This window comes from Pseudoliparis swirei, chromosome 2, assembly GCF_029220125.1.
Source record: "Pseudoliparis swirei isolate HS2019 ecotype Mariana Trench chromosome 2, NWPU_hadal_v1, whole genome shotgun sequence".
Lineage (NCBI taxonomy): Eukaryota > Metazoa > Chordata > Actinopteri > Perciformes > Liparidae > Pseudoliparis > Pseudoliparis swirei.
This window is the reverse complement of record NC_079389.1, coordinates 21439651-21458400: the sequence shown is the minus strand read 5'-3', so window position 1 is coordinate 21458400 and position 18750 is coordinate 21439651. Positions and strand designations below refer to the sequence as shown.

Below are 18750 nucleotides of genomic sequence, written 5' to 3'. Positions count from 1 at the left end.
TCTCTTTCTCGCTCTCCTCCTCCTCTCTCTCTGGCCCCAGGGCAGAGCAGAGCCCGGGCTCCCAGCCGCCTGTCTCCCGTTGGCCTCTAGGGCGGCGCTCTCCCCTGGCCTGGGGGCGGGGGGCCCTGCTGGCGAGCGGAGGACAAGAGTTCTGCTGGAGAAAGCCCCGACTAGCCGGAGCCGACGATGAAAAGGTGTACATAGTATGTTAATGTTCCTGACTGCTCGGACCCCCCGGTAGCATAACTCTGTGGTTTGCCGTTTGGGAGACGTCTCAGATATTATGGAGAGAGGAGGGAAAAAACAAAACACACAAAACAAAACAAAATGGATATTATAAATAAGAAAAAATGCCCAAAAAAAGCTGTAAGAAGACAACGACTCCACTTCGTTTTATCGCCCATGCTCGGCAGTAAAGTTTGTTCTGCCATCGGAGGACGGTTCACCGGTCATTCAACTGTAGAAGGACGCATTGTTATTATCATTATATTATTATTCTTAAGCTCCTCGGCGACCTTCGCGACCCGCGCCGGACCGACTCTCGAGCCGCGGTCGGTTCGAGGGCGAGGCGAGGAACGGCCGGCGGACTTTTTACGGTGTTTTGGTTGACGTGAAAAAGCGGCGACGCAACATTGTTCTGAAACTCATCGCCTTTCTTTTGTTTATTTTCTTTTCTGGTAATTAATTGAATCCTTTTGGAAGCTCTAGTTAATATGCTGTAACATTTAGCATGGCTTCTCACCAGAATAGTGTAGCCCGAGGGAAGACTTGTGACCATAACAACCTGAAGCTGTTCTTAATCCACATCTCCAGACGGGCGTCGTCGCCCCGAGGTGGTTCTCTTTGCTTTTCTGTTTTTTTGTTTATTTTTTCTACTCATCTACCCGATCTACAATGAGGGCGATATTTTTGAACCAATGTATGAATAAGTGGCTTTTCAATTGCACATTATAATCCTCCAACTTCAACATTTGGCAGTTTTTCTTCCTTTTTTTTCTTTCGGTGGGGTAGACGGCTCGGCTTTCATCGTTAGGAATTTCTGAAAAAAATGAAACCCATATGCAACAGAAGCTGCACCGGCCCGGTGCAACGACCCGGCTCGCTCCTGTCTCTTCAGCCCAGTCGTAGACAGACTCTTCTGCCGTGGAGCCGGTCGGGTCCGGCGTCTCGGACCCCCCCTCCCCCCCCCCCGCCCGTCCTCCACGGAGAGCAGGTCCCCACAGCAGGGTTGTTCCGTAAGAATCGCGGCTGGTTAGTCACGTTGCAACTTGAGCTAATTTGTAATTCTGTAGGAGTAAAAGGTAAACATCAGTAAATACTGTATTTAATTGGTAACTTGAATGCATGTATTTTTTTTTTTTTTTAATTCTTTCTTTTCTTTTTTGTTGTTGTTCTAAAACATACCAAATACTCCTGCAAATGAAAATATTCTGCCCATCGTGTTATATTTAAATATTTTGCTCTTATTTTATAGAATTTATTTTGTTGTATTTCACAAAAAAAAAATAGAATTTGATTTAAGAGGAACATTTTTGTCCTTGTGTTATTTTTAAAGGAGATATTGACTGTACAGAGTTCTGCGCCCTGTTTTTTGCCGACTTTTGTTTTGGCCATGGTGTGACGTTGAATTCTGGAGCTACAGTCGCGATGTGGACTTTCACTTTGTGAGGTTTTTTGTGCACAGAAATATAACAACAAAAAAAAGCATTGCGCCCTTAGCAAATAAAGAACATGGAATCTTGCCCGCGTCTCATTTTTACTTGTGGACAACGACCAGCAAACATCTGCCCGGCAACACCAGAGAACACGCAATTACACACGCACAGGCAGATGACTTCTTGTAATCATTTTTTTTTTTTACTAATTTGGGAAGTTGTGTGTGTGGTTTGCTCTTTCTGCATCTGACAATTTGGGATGAGGTCATCAGCTACACCACGCTAAAGCTAACGCAGTTGTGTGTTGATGTTTGTGCTGCAGCTGAACTCCTTCACCTCCACGGGGCGGACAGAATAACAGGAACGACTCTAATGTACTTCGGCTCAGACGACATCCTCCTACATGAGTCGACACTTTTCCAAGTTGGTTTAAAAACTGAACACGACTTGCGGAAGTCGGATATAAAGTGATATCACGGTGTTCCTAATAAACTGGCTGTAAATGTGACTAAACCGCCCTGTAAGCGTTCAACCCTGCAACACATCCTTTGGAAGCTGTACCTGCCACTGTTGTATCATGGGAAATGTAGGCATCTGTTTCAGGAGTTCAACACGCAGCGACCATGAACGAGTCAAGATATCTGCTTCAGCCGTGACTTGTTCTTTTAGTTTTTAAAGGTCCGTCTGTGCAGTGCCTCGGCGTTATAGATGACGCTTATCTTTAGTTCCCAACTCGTGGGAGGTGGGGCGGCACCCTTAGGGGAAATATGTAATGCTTCTAAAATACTAAACTTCTCCATGTCTCAAATTAAAACAATCTGAGTGGCTCACAAACATCCCACTGAAAGGATTTTCCAAATACTTTCGGTCTGCCTTATCAAATCTGCATTGGCGTGAGGGCCGACCGCTGCCCTGACCCATGAGCGCCCTCTAGTGGACATGCACCAGACCACGAGTTTCAATAGTCCTTCAAGAGGCCAGTTTGGTTTAGCAGTAGATAAAAACCCAGCTTTAGGTTTAATGCCTTACGTCCTGTACCAGTCTATACCAGGGGTCCCCAAACTGTTTCCTGTGAGGGCCACATAACTTTTCCCTTCTCTGATGGGGGCCGTTTGTATGTGTGATGATTGCATGGTGCCTAAATGTAAACATGTATTGTTTTCCAGAAAGCCACATGACCAAATATTAATAACCCTTTCTGGGATGGTCACAGAAAGTCAGGAAATAAATAACACTTTATGGAATAGATAATAACTAATTCCGTTCTATTTGACAGCGGCTCGTCTATGATTTGTGTGGACAAACTGAAAAAAAATATAATGCGTCTGGTATTGTTCAGGGGGCCGGGCCAAATGGAGGCGGGGCGTATCCGGCCCACGGGCCGTAGTTTGGGGACCACTGGTCTAAGCTGTACGTACATTACTCAGTTACCTGCTGGAACAGCAGTTTGGTTTTCCAGCTCAATGTAAAAAATATATAGATCTTCTGAACAGCCAAAACTTATGTTTCATATTACAACTGTAAATAAATCATTTTGTCCACCTGGAAGCAGAAGTGTTTTTTTGGGAGTTTTCAGTAGATGGCAAACACTTCTTACAGGGTTCGTACGGTCATGGACTTTTAAAATGGTAATTTCCAGGCCTTGAAAATACTTAAATCACAAGTTTTGGAAAAGTCATGTAAATGTTATATTCACATGTTCATTTATGTCGAGTTTAAAATAATTCATGCCTTTGAAAGGAAGACGCTCAAAATCTCAGCCGGCATACGCCCTCATACTATAGGTGCAATTATTTTTTTGCGTTGCAAGTGAACGCACCGCAACTGGAAAGTTTGCTGGCCAGAGCGCGGGAAGCTATGCCAGAGAAGTGTAGATGTAACCATGTTGGCACCTCTGTGGCAGCAACACATTAGACTATTGTCTCATTTAAGGTTGTATTGTATACTTTGTAATTCTCAGTTTAAATACTACATTTTCACAAATGTTCATGTGTACACCGAGATTTCAGTTTTGTCATGGAAATTTGGGTTAAAGCCATTGAAAAGTAATGGAAAAGTCCTGGAACTCCACAGGGACACGTGTGAGAACCCTGACTGGACAGCAGGTACAAAAGCTCGACTCTCGTAACTCTGAACCCGAGAGCCTCATCGTCGTCTCACTGACCTGGAAATCAATAAACGGAGCGGTATGTTTACAACACGATTTTTTATTCTCAACAAAGTCAGGTTTAGTTCTCCTTCTCCTGGACGGTCTTGGTTCCGCGCAGTCTGCCGGTACGGCGGGCAGCGATGAGACCGACCTTGCGACCGGCGGGCGCGTCCCTCCTGATGGTCGAGGGTTTGCCAATATGCTGGTGGTTACCGCCACCGAAGGGATGCTCGACGGGCTGCGGAGGGGGAGAAAACGCCAGTCAGGGAACCGCCACGTGTTACTGCAGCGGCGTCCTCATCGAGCAAGAGAACAACGATTCATTCCTACTGAGCCGAACGCTTCGTTTCCAGAGGATGTGCGTTATATTAGCTGCAGAGCAAACAAGCTTCTATTTAGTGAGAGCTGTTCTTTTCTAAACAGATTTGAACTCGAGACCGGCCTCATGTCGGCACGACCTGCAGCTGAGCCAGCCTCTACAGCCGCTCATAATGTCCTCGACATTTGAAAACGTCTAAAGATAAAAGTGCAGGTTCCCATGAGCGTTTGAGAACGCGTGCGCCACGTAAATCACGAGATGTAGAAGCCACGCCGTGTCAGACGTCTTTCTCTTTAACTCGTCTCCACATACGGACGAGGTCGCTTCACGGGAAATCAAACTCAAGCGGCATATAAACCAAATTAAATGAGTTTCTCAGCTCGCCATCAGCCCACACGTCTGACGTTCCTCCTGTCGACTTCATAAACTGCTGGTTTGCGGCGCGCTCCCGTTCACTCACGTTCATGGCCACACCGCGGACACGTGGCCAGCAGTTCCTCTTGGCCTTGTACTTGTGGTAGGCGCGACCGGCCTTCAGGATGGGCTTGTCAATACGACCGCCTCCGGCAACCACGCCTAAAAAAACAGAGCGGGTCAGAATCTGCACTTCAAAACGCCAAAATCTGCACATTTTCGAGGGAACGTCGGAGAGGAGACGCTCACCGACGACGGCTCTGTTGGCGGAGGAGATCACTTTCTTGGAGCCCGAGGGCAGCTTGACTCTGGACTTCTTGGTCTCGGGGTTGTGGGAGATGACGGTGGCGTAGTTCCCCGAGGCGCGGGCCAGCTTGCCCCTGTCGCCGGGCTTCTCCTCCAGGCAGCAGATGATGGTTCCCTCGGGCATCGTGCCGACGGGCAGGACGTTGCCGATGTTCAGCTGAGCTGTGGGATTAAAAATAAATGAATAAAAAGTACGACATCGGCTTCACATCGACCTCAATTTCACCAGTTTTACAAAAAACGACCGTGTTGGCGTTCTAACAAATTTAGTCGCGCGGCCTTGAGAGGGTGTTTCCGATCGGTATTACCAGTTTGATTAGGTGAATCTATAAAAAGGCGAGTGTCTGATTTTCAGGGTTCTTACACATTTTGACCAATGGATTTTCATGACTTTAAACCAAATTGAAATCTCGGTATAAACATGATTTTTTTTGGGAAAATTGTGCGTATTGAGAGCGTACGCCAGCTTATATTTTCTTTAAAAAACACATTAATTATATCAAACTCTGCGTAAATGATGTGATAACAAATTTCCACGACTTTTCCCAAACTTTTATGATTTAAGTTTTTTCCGTGTCTTTTCCAGGCCTAGAAATGACCATTTTTAAAATGTCATGACTTTTCCAGGTTTTTCAGGACCGTACGAACCCTGAATTTTAAACATTTAAGAGATAAAGCTCCCCGTAGACCGTCCCTCAAAGATCCCGATCGGAGCGCCCGTACGACTTCGGCTTCGACCCGTCTGCTTCCAAATTAAAAATGGAATTTAACACAACACGTTTTAAAACCATCAATTAACGGCGTACAAGCGATACGACTTCATCGGTAATGACGTCGACACATTAGAACCACGGTGGGTCAAACGTGAGCGCCGGGTCAGTCCGCCGCCGACCCGCTCACCTTTCTTGCCGCAGTAGATGAACTGTCCGGTGTGGATGCCCTCGGCGGCGATGAAGAGCTCCGTCCTCTTCTTGAAGCGGTACGGGTCACGGAAGGCCACCTTGGCCAGGGGAGCGCCACGGCCGGGGTCATGGATGATGTCCTGAGAGAGAGAGGTGACCACCACAGGCAGGGTTCTTACACATTTTGACCAATGGATTTCCAGGACTTTTAACCAAATTTCCATGACCCAACTGAAATCTCGGTATAAACATGAGATTTAGAAAATGCCGGCTTGTATTCTGAGAGTCTTTCTTGAAATTTTTTTTTTTTTAATATTTCAAACTCGGCGTAAATTATAACAAATTTCCATGACTTTTCCAAAACTTTTATGATTTAAGTTTTTTCCATGACTTGTCCAGGCCTGGAAATGACCGTTTTAAAATGCCATGACTTTTCCAGGTTTTCCATGACCGTACGAGTCCTGACAGGGACAGTCACTGACTAGTTGGACTTCAATCTGCTCCTGAATGAATACATCGCGTCCCAGCGTTACCTTCACGATGCCCTTGATGTAGCCATGTCGCTCGGCGAAGTCGATGTGACGGAGTTTAGCGGCACCTTTCCTGTGATGGATGTGGGATTTGAATACGGAGCCCGCACCTTTCCTCTGTCCCCTGATCACACGTCCCATCGTGTCCTGAAACGGGAGGACCGGACGGTTATTCACCACGGGCGCGCGAGCCCTCGCCGAGGCTCGTTGAAACACATTACCGTAGATACGGTTGCTATGCAGCCGCGACGGGAGCCCGCTCGGGCCAGTAGTTAAGAAGCGAAACGCGGCGGAGCTCCTCCGCAGTGAGCGAGCGTTAGCATGTCGTGTGCTAACGGGACGGTCACGGCGTCAGTTTGACATTAACGGATCAACTTTCTGCCACTTTAATCGCAGTGCTAACACATTTAAGTAATATGTAGTTCGCCCAGGCGGCTCTATTCTGAAGATACGACCTGTAACCTGCCCGCTCGGAGCGGCTACCGGCCTCGGAGCCGCGACACGGCACCATGTTAACACCGAGCTACTAGGATCTACAAATAACTGCTCCCGAACATGCATGTCACTAAAATACTCAGCATAACCTATTCTTATACATATAGCGAATATTTAGAAGTGTGGTATAACAGTGGATGAACACACAAAGACACGATATAGATAGATTTTACGAAGGCAATCGGATCGCGGTTGTCTTACCTAAACTCCGTTGACGGAAAGAGGAAGCGCGAGGGGGAAGACGGAGGTTTTCTTCCGGAGAAGTCACCGCGGTGTCTGCTGGGAGTTGTAGGCAGATCAACATATCCGCGTAGGAAAAGAAAATTATGACGTTATTAGACGACCTATTTACTCAAACGTCCAAAAAACGTACACAAAAAAATATATCTCATATACCCGCTACAGAATTTATTTTTAAATGTTTTATTTATTTGAATTGACCCCTGTGGACTACATTTAATAATGTGAACTCCTGCCTCGTGTCAAAACGATGTTGGGTAGATTTGAGCAGAAACATGACATTCTGCCTTTTGACACGTCTCCTTTTTTTTCTTCTTTATGGATAATTTAATCTCTGATTATATTTATGGGCAAAGTAGCCATAGCTAGTAGAGAAATAGTAAACCCTTCTTTCTTTGCTCTGTAAGTTCACTTAAAAAAACCATACTCTAATAAAATAGCAAGAAAGATTTGTGAGGAAGAATCCTGTTTCTTCTGGTTGTGATTATGAAAATACAGTTTAATTATATATTTCTATCCATAATTTTATTTAAATCGCTCTTATTTTTTTTATTTTTTTTGATAATGCTCGTATTGTATTTCATGTATTTATTCTCCAACTCTAACTTGAAAAACATTACTGTAGAGTGGAAGCCAACATTTCCTTTTCAAAATTAACATAATTGTAAAATGGAAGAAGATAATAGCATATTAAAATTGATATCTTGAAAACCTTAATTGTCAATGAACACGTTACATAAAGTCTCCACACCTTGACATATCATTAATACAATATATTCTTATCATCATACTCTACTATGAACATGTGCATCCTCCTTTTCCATTGTTTTCCACAATCTCTTAAACATGGTCCAGCTTTTTTCAATTTTTAAAACAGTTATACTTTACATTATTGTAAATATCCATTCTACATTTAAAATTATTATCTCGCAGTTCTGTTTATTTAAATGTTCTCTATGTTTATCGTGCCCGTTAAGCACTAAAATACCCAGGCCATTTAGCTATGATACGATTTATAAATTGCATATAAGCCTGATTCTGAATGTGAGCTTGTTTATTGCAGGAAATATGGAAGAAATATAACGATGAGGACCCACAATAACATGTTTAAAGAGCTCTCTGGGGCAATATGGTGGGAGTGGAGGAAGCAGAAGACGTTTTGGTGGGTTGCCACAAGAGTCCAGGACCTGTAGGAGTTAACCAACTCCAGAAGATGGCAGTAATGCAACACCAAAGAGAGCAGAGGAGCGGAGGCCGAGGAGTGTCGTGAGAATTGTGTAATAAGTATAAAAAAGATGGACAACATGTGCAAGAAGATCTCAGGAAAACTGGAAGTCAGGATCTTAAAATGACGATAGAATCCGTGACGTGGATGTTGTTGTTAATCAGACAAACAGGATTAATGGTCTGGATTCAATCTCTTTGTTCCTCGTGGTACCGCCTGAACTAGGAGTTTTATTTTCACACAGTATGTTAATGTAAAAACTAGGAGTTTAATTAGCTGCAACCTTTTTCTTTGGCTCTTATGATACAACTGAATGTTCTTTTAATAGAGATGTTGGGGGGGGGGGGTTTATTCTTACGCAATGTCGAGAATCTCCAGCCATGCTATATCGGCCCTGTGAGTCATCAGTTAACAGAAGCCACATGCCTGTGGACCGTGGGGGGAAGCCGGAGAACCCGGAGAACCCGGAGAGGAGGCACCGACATGCTCCGCAGGAGGCCCGTCCAGCCCGGGGTTCCCTCGGAGGAGCTCCTAAAATATTCTGCATAGTGTTTACTTCTATACATCCTGGGAGAGTGGCATGGGAACGTTGTGCCTTCCTAAAGTCTAAATTCAGAGATGACTTCAACTTGCAAGATTCTTTATTTTTTTCCCAAGGAGAGAATTCAGTGTTTTATCCTCTGAGATGAGCTCAGACTTCTGGCTGCTTCCTCCCACCACAGAAGAAGAAAAGGTGTCGAGCAACAGATGGTTCCCCTCCTGAGATCAGAGCGTCCCGCAGGAGGAACAGCACTGCTGTGATTAATGAGTGCACACACACACACACACACACACACACACACACACACAAAGGGCTGACACTGCAGGTGATAAATATGTGGTTCAGGTACTATGATGCTGTATTGTTTTATACAGTCCCCTGGTGCATATTGCACATACACGTGCACACAATGTGTGTGTATGCTGTGCTTTATCCTTATATTCTTTTCTTTCGAACACGCGTTTCTGCAGGTTTGTGTTCCTGTGACGACACACGTTTCAGTCTGATGAAGACGCTCCGATTGATCACAACCGATTAATATACATTTAATGACTCCGGCTGAGTTCTTCCAGCCTGTTTATAGTCATTTTGGATTTATTTTGTTCTTATTGTTATTCTCAAAATAGATCATCAATGAACTTAATTCATACATGCTTTGGGTTCTCGGTTGATGATGTTGTCTTGATGCTGGGACTCCCGATGCAGGCCGGTTGTCTTTCTACGGCACAACAAGAAGGAGGGCCGGCTGCTTGTGAGAGATCGTTTTCCTTCTTCTGAATAAAGAAGTTTCCCTTTCAAATGATTGTGAAAGCTTCTTGGCAGTAGAACTCACACACATAAAACACACACAGCCGGAACTGTTACTCCAGATACACCGAGCGTGGGACGTGGAGAGTGGTACTTGTGTGTAACCGACGGGAGATTATATTCTGTGACCTTTGACCTCTGATTGTGGCTGCTGCCCTGTGCTCCAGACATTTCCAGAATTTTTTCTCTCTCACATTTTTCAATTTGTTTAGACAGTTTAGCAGCTGCATGTAATACAGATTAAAGATCATTTTAAACTTCTCTTTGACGAGTATTGACCTCAGAGAGAGTTAGTAAGAGAAGATGGACAAACGGGGTGATGTGAAACGGTGACAGCCAAACAGGGAAGTATCCCCCGACTCTTCCACTATGCATTAGCTCGGCTTTTTTTGGGTGCTTTTGTAGCAAATTTTCGTATCCAGTCTCACCGCTTTCATGAAAAAGGTCTCACAACCAACCGAACGTTACCTGCTCGGCACCAAACGTGCAGACAGTCACAGTCGGCGACTAACTGGTGAACATGGTGGAGCATGAAGCAGCTATAGAGATGCATGTTTCCCTGAGGAGTCGGTGGAGACCAAAAACAGAGCAAAAATGAGTGAATTTTATTATATCTACGGAACCCAATTTAAAGGATAATCGTGTTGCTGTGTGTGTGTGTGTGTGTGTGTGTGTGTGTGCTGGATGGGTAAACAGGGTCCTAAAACCCAGAAATGAGTGAGCGTGAGTTTAAAAAAAAAATGGGCTTAACCCTCCTGTTACCTTTAGGGTCAATTTGACCCCATTCAATGTTTAATGTCGGTGTTCTTTGGGGTCAATTTGACCCCAGGCTGTTTTTCACTGTGTCAAACATATAAGAAATATCAACTTTTTTATATATTTAAAGGGCTATTTAGGTAGTCAACAAACAAACATAAAGTACCTCACACTTAAACTTGGGAAACAATAGTAATTCTAATAATTTTCTGGAGGTTTTAATTGCTGGGGTCAAATTGACCCCGAGGGTAAAAGATGTTAGTAAATGTGAAGGTAACAGGAGGGTTAAGTCAGATGCCTGAAATAAGGTGTGTGCTTAATGCGAGCTAAGAAGGTTTGACTGTTTTTATGTCCATGACATGAACTGTGTCATGAAACGCTCCTCCGCTCCTCCGCTCCTCCTTTGGAGCTTTAATGTGTCTTCATCACGCTAAACACCGGAGACGTGAAGTCACGCAACCGTGGTGCACAACGTTTACCCAGCAGTCGGCAAACAAATAAACAACGACAGGTCTAAACCTCGGAGAGAACAGCTCACCGTTAATGAACGAGTTCATTAACGGTGGAAACGAGCCGCCCGCTTCTCGACAACCCGGTCCGTGAGAAGATGCAACGTCTGTTTGGGGATTCAGCGGCGTGCTCGTCCTCATCCTTGTCTGTAGAGCGCGGGACAAAGCGAAGAGAACAAAGGGGAACGTAAGCTGCAGTCGCACCGAGACTCAGCTTTAAGACGTCCGTGAAGGGAGGAGCGGCGGTGGTGACCTCTGACCCTTGACCTCCCAGTGGTGGAACTACCTTTACTCTGCAAAAAAGGAAACTGCCGAAAGCTGCAGATGTGACAACGGAGCTCCATTCTGCTGTCCAACAACTTAACGTGTGTGTGTGTGTGTGTTAGCCTCCTCATCATTAATACAGTTAGCGTTGTCACATCTGGGCCAAAACAGAACAATAGAGCTGAAACACCAACAACACACACAGACTGCTCTGTATATTTACTGAGTCTGTAGCAGGAAAAACAAAAAGGTCCTGTTTCCTGTCCTGTTTCTAACCACAATTTGGGTTTCTGGAACATTATTCAGGACTAATGTAAGCATGGGTCTAATTTGAGATCATTCAGGAACAGATTTATACACTTTGTGAACACATTGACAGCAAAGCGGTTTAGAAAACGTACTGCCGGCCTCCGTAAAAGTTATCCGAAGGTCGAAAGATCCAGAATGAAGCCAATTGAAGTTTAGTAGAATACATAAAGACCCTTTACTTAAGAAGAAGAAGCAATATATGTCATTAAAAAAAACTCCATTAGAAACAAAAGACTTCCTTTAAAATGTGTACTCAATCCAGCAGTGGTGAAAGAAGTACTCACTTCAGTAAAGTAGGAGTAATACCACAGTGAAGAAATACTATGTAAGTATGCATCTTACAAAAAGGAACAGTGTATTTAGGGGCATGTTGAAAAAATTGGAATATAATATAAGTTTATTTACCTTTATGTATAATCAGCTTTAAAAAAGTATTGTTGTGTTTCCGTTAACATTTTTGTGTCGGTCATCACAGTTTTCCTCCACGCTTCAGCTCGGGAGGAGTTTCAGTTGCGCAGCTTCGCCGCTAGATGGCGCCAAATCCCACACACACTCGATCTTTAAGTAAAAGTTAAAACTAACTGGCATGTAAATATACTTAACCCTCCTGTTACCTTCAAATGTATTAACATCTTTTACCCTTTTTGACCCCAGCAGTTAAAACCTCCAGAAAATTATTAGAATTAATATTGTTTCCCAAGTTTAAGTGTCAGGTACTTTATGTTTGTTTGTTTGTTGACTACCTAAATAGCCCTTTAAATAAATAAAAAAGTTGATATTTCTTATATCTTTTACACAGTGAAAAACAGCCTGGGGTCAAATTGTTCCCAAAGAACACCGATGGGTACAAGTTGTGTTCAGGACATTGAAAACATATCATCATGTGAATTTTAGAATCGTATCACATGTGTGAAAAATCTAAAAGTTAAAATGTATAAAAGTGAGTATCTAGTAAAAATTAATTGAACTTGCCATTATTTGTGCTTTATTTTACCCTCAACATGGGCTTAGTGCAACAACAGGGGTCCTGCTTGCTATCTGCTCAGAGTGTTTGTGAGAACTGCGGACAGGAAGGACACGTTTGAACTTTAATTAGAGACGGTATTCAAACACAAACACACATAGTGTACATCGCTATTCAAATTTTATCTGTTTTCTCTTTAAACTCTTATGACGTCATCACTCAGCTGACTCAGTGGAACTAGTTTTGCCTGAAGGCGTATGGATACGTTCCTCCACGGGCGGTGAGGAGGTCTCTCCGGTCTGCAGGAGAAAAGAGTCCATTAAGTCTTTTTTTTATGGCTGCATTTTTATCTAAATGCTTGTTTCGATGTATTTCTTCCATGATTTTATTTTGTGATCCCATCTAGAAAATCTGATGATACATACACTGCCGTTCAAAAGTTTGGGGTCACTTAGAAATGTCTTTATTTTTCAAAGAAAAGCACTGTTTTTTCAATAAAGATAACATTAATCAAAAATACACTCTATACATTGTTAATGTGGTAAATGACTATTCTAGGTGGAAACGTCTGGTTTCTAATGAAATGTCTCCATAGGTGTATAGAGGCCCATTTCCATCAACGATCACTCCAGTGTTTTAATGGTACATTGTGTTTGCTAATCGCCTTAGAAGACTAATGGATGATTAGAAAACCCTTGTGCAATTATGTTAGCACAGCTGAAAACAGTTATGCTGGTGATATAAGCTATACAACTGGCCTTCCTTTGAGCTTGAAGTTTGTAGAACAAAATTAATACTTCAAATATTAATCATTATTTCTAACCTTGTCAATGTCTTGACTATATGTTCTATTCAATTTTCAATTCATTTGATAAATAAAAGTGAGTTTTCATGGAAGACACGAAATTGTCTGGATGACCCCAAACTTTTGAACGGTAGTGTATGTGCTTATGTTATGCGTTATTTGTACAATTTCTAAAATATCGCAATTGTTCCTCTCCGGTTCCAGTAATGTCGATTTAACACACCTGATCGGACCTGGTACCTTCCTAAAAAAAAATTGGAATTCTGCAAAAGGCGTCAGCGTGTTACAGGATTAAATGAAGATGGAACGCTTCAGAGCGAGTGTCCTGAAGAAGGATGCAGGAGCCGTTGCATGTGAACAATGTTTGAGAGGTTGGAGGCATGTTTCAGGAGAGTCTTCATTCATTCATGTGCAAGACGCAGGATCAATATCAATGTACGCACGAGCAAATTATAAAACCTTTTTTGAATCTTCCTCATATGTGCAATAATGTGTCTCCACTCAATCTGTATTAGTATTTGTTTTAAATTCTGTACGATTTACTTACTTACTTTTACTTTTTGTTTTGCAATACTCCGGCACATTTCCTAATAAAGGCTTATCTAATCTAATTTATTCTATTTTCCACATTTCCTCAAGCAACTGTAAAACTCAATTTACATTTCACAATAGTTGATTAAATCCATCTCAAAACGTCTGCTTTTGTCTTTGTCTTGAGAACCAAACGCCTGCACATGTTTCCATTCAAAAGAAAACATCATTTTAACAAACTCACATCTGTACTGAAGCCCATTGTCTTGAGGATGAAAGCGGCGCCTCATGTCACCTCCTCCCTAGAGAGTCCTCGAGCTGCCGGCCAGTGGACTGCTGCTACTGAAACAAGGTGGATCAGAGCGTTGGGCGTGAAGTTGGGCGCCAGAAAACCCCAAAAAATAAACTGAAGGCTGCCAGAGAGCACTGCAGAACCAGATGGTAATATCTTTCATCATTATTCGATATCCATCCATCCTCATCCGCTTAGGGGTCGGGGTCGGGGGGGCAGCGGACCCGGCGGGCCGACCCAGACTTCCCTCTCATCCGCAACACTTTCTAGCTCATCTGGGGGATCCCGAGGCGTTCCAATCCAATTCAGTTTATGTGTACAGCCCATTTTCACAAATTACAAATGTTTCTCAGAGTGCTTTACAATCTGTACATATAGACGTCCCTGACCTTTGACCTCACATCGGATCAGGAACAACTTCCAAACAACCCTTCAGGGGGAGAAAAAATTATGTAAGAACCCTTCAGGAGAGAACAGAGGAGGATCCCTCTCCAGGATGGACAGAACAATAGATGTAATGTGACCAGAAGGAATAATTACACACAAATTATAACACAGTAACAACACAATGAATACGACAGAGTGGATGAATAGTTGGTAGTCGGCATATTCCACGATCCAGACCTCCTGATCCATCAGGCAGACGGGGGGATGTGATCCCTCCAGCGTTTCCTGGTCTCCCCCCAGCTGGACCTGCCTGGAAAACCTCTAAAGGGAGGCGTCCAGCACTATTCAATATATATTTAATTTATTGTTGAATATATATTTAATTTATTGCTCAGAATCCGCTTTATTTGCCAAGCATGTGTTGCGCATACGAGGAGTTTGACGTAAGATGCTCTCAATGCTTTCACACAAGTTATTTCTACAGAAAGATTCTTAAAAATATAAACACATAACCATTTAAATAGTGCTGGAATAAAAATCAAGTGATTAATGTAATATAACTGTAAGTATAATGTACGGTATATAAGAATGGAGACATTTAGATAATAAGTACATATTCAAACTATAAACTATCCGATTCATAATCTGCAGATGCGGAGGATGTTGTGGTGTTACAGGATTATTGCAGAGAGACTATGTGATGAAGATGATGAAGATGATGACGATCTTTGGAAAGATACTTTTCTTGTGTCCCGTGGTTTTGGCGTGCGGTATAATGATCAAATACTGATCAAAGCCGCTTTTATACATTTTTGCTGACTCAGACGACATCACATGTCATTCAGCCAGCTACAGGGAGCAGCTCAGGGTGAAGTGTCTTGCTCAAGGGCACATCGACCAGGGCGGGGATTGAACCTCCAACCCCCTGATTGAAAGACGGACCTGCTACCCACTGACCCACAGGCGCACACTCAGCAGTTTCTGTACGAATGTTCTGCACATGTTGTCGGTATGAAATGAGAACTTGGAGGAGGTCAATAAGGGCCAAACTAATTTTTCCTCGATTTCAGAGACTGTCTCTCGCTCTTTTCCTAGGTCTCTCGCCCCTGGTCAGAACAGCTGTGTCGCTCCAGATGCATTGTGGGTCTGTGCTGCTGTGGCGATGCCTCCAGTTACGCCAGCTGCTCTCGATGTCAACATCGCTACTGGAAAACAACATCCCTCACATCATCATCCGCGGTGAGGAGTAAAAACCTTCATGAGCATCAATGCAGGTATTGCAGGATTATAGTGTGTGTGTGTGTTTGTGTGTGTGTGTGTGTGTGTGTGTGGCTTCAGTCAACGACAACCAACACGCCTCTTTGTCTCGCCGCTGCGTGTCTTTGTTTCCGAAAAGAAAAAAGCGGCCTTTTTCTGAGTTTCCCTCCGATGGCGTTGAGCCGGCAGGAAGTGACCTCACCGCTGTTCTCGTCTCTGATTGGCCGGAGGTCATTACCGAGGCTCAGCGCTCACAGGATGTCCCATTCCTGCCATTCTGTCTCACTTCCTGTTTGTTTATTTTAACCAGCAGAATAAACATCTGAATGGGTAATTCTGGAAACTGGAACATGAACTGAGATTGATTCAACAGACACACACACACACACACACACACACACACACACACACACACACACACACACACACACACACACACACAGTCACACACACACACACACACACACTCACACACACACACACACACTCACTGTGTGCAGCTGTCAGCTGGTTGAGAAGACTCGCTTGTTGTTTGTTTTGGAGAGATCTTAAAATAACTCACATAAATAGAGCAATTTGCTGCATGTTTCTTGTGGTTCAAGACTAAGTGTCTATTTAAAATAGATCACCCCTCATAATCTACATTATCTTTTCGACCTGTAAAACAATGCGACACCTGCTTAGGTGAGCGAGTACCGACCAAGTTCAACCGCATCCGTTCATCAATCATGCGACTTAGAGAGAGAGGTGTGTGTGTGTGTGTGTGTGTGTGGAGCCGCAGTCGTGCAAGGTTTTTAAAAATAAAATCCTTCCTTCAACTGCACACCAAAATACAAAAAACTAGAATAGGCACTCGATAGAGCGCATACCTTCGCATATCACAAGATTGGGCATTGAATTATGAACATTTTGGCATTAGTTGCATGCCAATTGGATAAAGATTGACCGCGCTATGGTAAAAAGAAGATGTTGACCTTTTCATGACCTTGACCTTTGACCCGATCGATCCCAAAATCTAATCAAATGGTCCCCGGATAATAACCAATCATCCTACCAAATTTCATGCGATTCGGTTTAAAACTTTTTGACTTATGCGAATAACACGCATACAAATAAATAAATAAATAAATAAATAAATACACGGCGATCAAAACATAACCTTCCGCATTTTCAATGCGAAGGTAATAACTACAGCCAAAGTTTAAGGAGCGGAGACGTCGACGTGACCACGGACCGACGTGTCTTTATGCTGAGCTAACCAGCTGATGTCCGTAGCCACGCGTAAATACATCTTCCCAAGAAAGCAGAAGTGCAGCGGATCGTACTTTACAAAATATCTTCGACATCCAAAAGACTCTCGAGAGGTCGGGCTTCCCTCCTCTGCTTTTGAGAGGACCGAAATAGAAAGATGGAGGGAGAGCAGGAAGAGAGAGGTGTGTGTGTGTGTGTGTGTGTGATGACCTACCTCTCCTTTTGACAGGAGGTCGGCGCTCGGTGCGAGACCTTGATGAACTTCCCGTGACGACAGGAAGAGGGAGCGACGGAAAACGAACGACGAGCCAAAAAAACCTCCTCGGCGACGCCGAGCCGACGGAGAGAGCCGTCAGAAAACGAGAAGGAAGAAGAAGAAGAAGAAGAAGTGTGGCGCAAAGTACTCACAACCAGAAGCAGCTGTGAGGAAGCGGCGACTCTAGTAGAGACCGCGTGGGACCGACATCTGACTCTTTACCGTTTCCAACCACGCGCTACATTTTCTTCTTTCTCAAAGTTCAAATCCAGAGTTACGAGGTCAAAGGTCAAAGGTCAGGGATGTCTATATGTACAGATTGTAAAGCGTGTGTGTGTTTTTGTGTTTGTGTGTGTGTGTTTGAGTGTGTTGGGACATGTGTGTCTATGTGTGTGTTTGTGTGTGTGTGGGGGGTGTGTATGTGAGTGTGTGCTTGTGTGTGTTTGTATGTGTGTGTTTTTGTGTGCGTGTGTTTATGTGTGTGTATGTTTGTATGTGTGTGTTTGTGTGTGTTTGTGTGTGTGTGTTGGGATATATGTGTCTGTGTTGTTTGTTTGTGTCTCTGTGTGTTTGTGTGTGTGTTGGGATGTGTGTCTGTGTGTGTGTTGTTTGTTTGTTTGTGTGTTTGTGTGTGTGTTGGGATGTGTGTGTCTGTGTGTGTGTTGTTTGTTTGTGTCTGTGTTTGTGTGTGTGTGTGTGTGTTTGTGTTTGTGTGTATGTGTGTTTGTTTGTGTGTGTTTGTGTGTATGTGTTGTTTGTTTGTGTCTGTGTGTGTTTGTGTGTATGTGTACGTGTGTGTGTTGTTTGTTTGTGTCTGTGTGTATGTGTACATGTGTGTGTTGTTTGTTTGTGTCTGTGTGTGTGTGTGTGTGTACGTGTGTGTGTGTGGTGCCGTGTGAGTGTGTTGCGTTCAGGCTCTGTGATTCCAGAAGGACAAACAGGCCATGTTGCTGATTGGCTCCGGGCCGTCTTCTCGTCCTGAGCCTCCCGGAGGTATTTAGGGTCACATGACGGGAAGAGATGTACACAATGACAACCACACACACGCACATCAGCAACCTGACTCCACGTGACCTCACGCCATCTCTCTGTCGTTGCATCAGAGGAGAAACGCTCCTCTGTGTCGGTCCGGAGGCGTTCAGCCACCAAGAGGTCTGACAGCGAGTGTGTGTGTGTGTGTGTGTGTGTGTGTGTGTGTGGAGGTTTTAATAAGCTTCAAAACCCACAGCAGTGGCCAGAAGCCGTGATGTCACCCGCCGAGGGACACGCCGTGATGTCACTTCCCTTCCAGGAGATCGGTCTCCACGTTGAATCACATCTCGTGCGTCCGATGTGTGTCAACGCGTAACGAGACACGTTTCAGAGGGCGGACGGGAGAAAACGGGAGAGCGCAACGCGAGGACGGAGTCGGGGAAAAGAAGGGCGGCTTCCTGCAGTCGGTTAATTAATCCTCAACAGTTGGAAACCGGTCGGGGAGCCGTGGGAGACGAGCCGGCTGCTGACGGGATGGTGTGTGTGGTGTGTGTGTTTTGCTGACATCATCATTTTCCAAGCCAAAGATGACTGAATGAAAGAGGGCTCCCGGT

The 18750-nt window shown here is 44.0% G+C and overlaps 1 protein-coding gene across 1 annotated transcript; it reads right to left on the bottom strand.

Moving 5' to 3' along the window:
* Positions 1 to 3842: 3842 nt before the first annotated feature.
* Positions 3843 to 6431, bottom strand: rpl8 (ribosomal protein L8). Its single transcript, XM_056436333.1, has 5 exons — positions 6279 to 6431; positions 5744 to 5885; positions 4787 to 5005; positions 4584 to 4699; positions 3843 to 4042 (listed from the first exon to the last, which is right to left on the bottom strand). The coding sequence occupies exons 1-5, from the start codon at positions 6414 to 6416 to the stop codon at positions 3884 to 3886; spliced, it is 774 nt and encodes a 257-aa protein (XP_056292308.1). The 5' UTR covers positions 6417 to 6431; the 3' UTR covers positions 3843 to 3883.
* Positions 6432 to 18750: the final 12319 nt, after the last annotated feature.